General features: G+C 25.3%; 1 protein-coding gene across 1 annotated transcript; it reads right to left on the bottom strand.

Annotated features, from left to right (window-relative positions):
* Positions 1-658: 658 nt before the first annotated feature.
* Positions 659-1,332, bottom strand: PCYB_005340 (hypothetical protein; the record flags this gene model as incomplete). Its single annotated transcript, XM_004227955.1, has 2 exons — positions 659-1,002; positions 1,029-1,332. The coding sequence occupies 2 exons, from the start codon at positions 1,330-1,332 to the stop codon at positions 659-661; spliced, it is 648 nt and encodes a 215-aa protein (XP_004228003.1).
* Between the last annotated feature and the right edge of the window lie 303 nt (positions 1,333-1,635).

Here is a 1,635-nt window from a genome sequence, read left to right as displayed (position 1 = left end):
TATATATACAATAAAGCACATTATTATATCAAGTATTAATATAGCATATTATCATAAAATGTAGAAATATATATTTTATATATAACCGTATAAATCATTTTTTAAATTACTCCTATATAAAAAATATTTATGTTAAAAATTAAATAGATGGATCCAAATTATACGTACTACTTTTGCCGTAATATTTATTACTTTATATATATATTAAATTCTACTGATAATATAATGACAGACTTTTGGATTCAGTGTTCAGATAATATATAACCACAGCTATTTAAAGATATTTGTTTTAAACATAAAATCTACCTTTCAGTCGTTAATTTAAATTTAATATATTTCTTAACATTGTTGCACATATTTTATATACTCACTAATTCGCATGGATGCATATACTCTATTTTTGTGTATTCCCCCATTAGGATTATCCTGACAAACTATAGGCGATGTTGTATGGACCCCTATTCGAATTATTTTCTCTATTTTCTTATTCCTGTATTAAATCATTAATGTATCTTTTCTTCTTGACTAATTTAGGATTTATCCATGATGCTAAGGGGGTATACTAATATCAGGAAAAATAAATGTCATGTTAAAATATACAATTTTTATAGCATATCAATATTTTTATTATAGATACACCATAAATTGTAAAACAGTGTTATCTCTTTTTTACAAAAAAATTACCCACTTTGTACGTAACAAATGAAAAGAAAGATATTACTGACATTACAGAAAATGGGATTGAAATGGTAGCAGCTAGTGGAGATCCTTGGAAGGATGGTAATTCTTTTATGTCTTTGCACCCATTTTCTGATTTCAGATGATCATTAAATAGATCTCGAAATTTTTCTAATTCATTACAAAATCTATTGTTACCATTCCCCTTACATGAAATCTGGTGATTCTTATATTCTTGGGCACATAATCTACCTTCTTCACAAGGATTACCATGTTGAGTTGAAGATTTATTTTTAAAATTATAAAATTTATCATACAGATCATCTAATTTTTAAGATCACTATATGTACGTTCGTCAATAGCTTCAGTGTACTGTACGCAAACTTCAAAATTACTTAGTCTCTCAAAAAAGTCATGCAATAACGCCTCATAATTTTCATTCTTTTCATGTGATTTCAGCTCACCATAGAACCAGTAATTTGTATATCCACAAAATGCAGATATTTTAGGATGCAATGAAAAATCTGTTACATACCTATAAGCATTGGCACAACCTTTCTTAAAAGAGTCATCTTCATTTGTATAGTTCTGTAAATGCAATTTCATATAATCATCGCAATATCCTTTGACAATGTCTTGATCTTTCTGATCCATTGTTTTTAATATAGTTTTATATCCAAAAAAATCTTTTACATAAGTAAACTAAGATAAGGAGAAATATATTTTTATAGAATATATTAAAAATGAATTCTTAAAGAATATTATTATTTTATGTGTTGAACAATGTAATATGTAATGAAGAATTATATATAATGATTAAAGCATAAAATGCATAGATACAATTTTTCCTCCCATGATTAAATGTAATGTATTTTCAAAAATTGTGAACTGAAAATAAACAATATGTTTCTGTGTATAAAAAGGATTAGAAACATTATTAAAAATTTTATAATCTTG

Source organism: Plasmodium cynomolgi (assembly GCF_000321355.1).
Source record: "Plasmodium cynomolgi strain B DNA, scaffold: 0717, whole genome shotgun sequence".
Classification (NCBI taxonomy): Eukaryota; Apicomplexa; class Aconoidasida; order Haemosporida; family Plasmodiidae; genus Plasmodium; species Plasmodium cynomolgi.
Note: the sequence above shows the minus strand (reverse complement) of the source record. Positions and strands in the feature narration are given on the sequence as shown.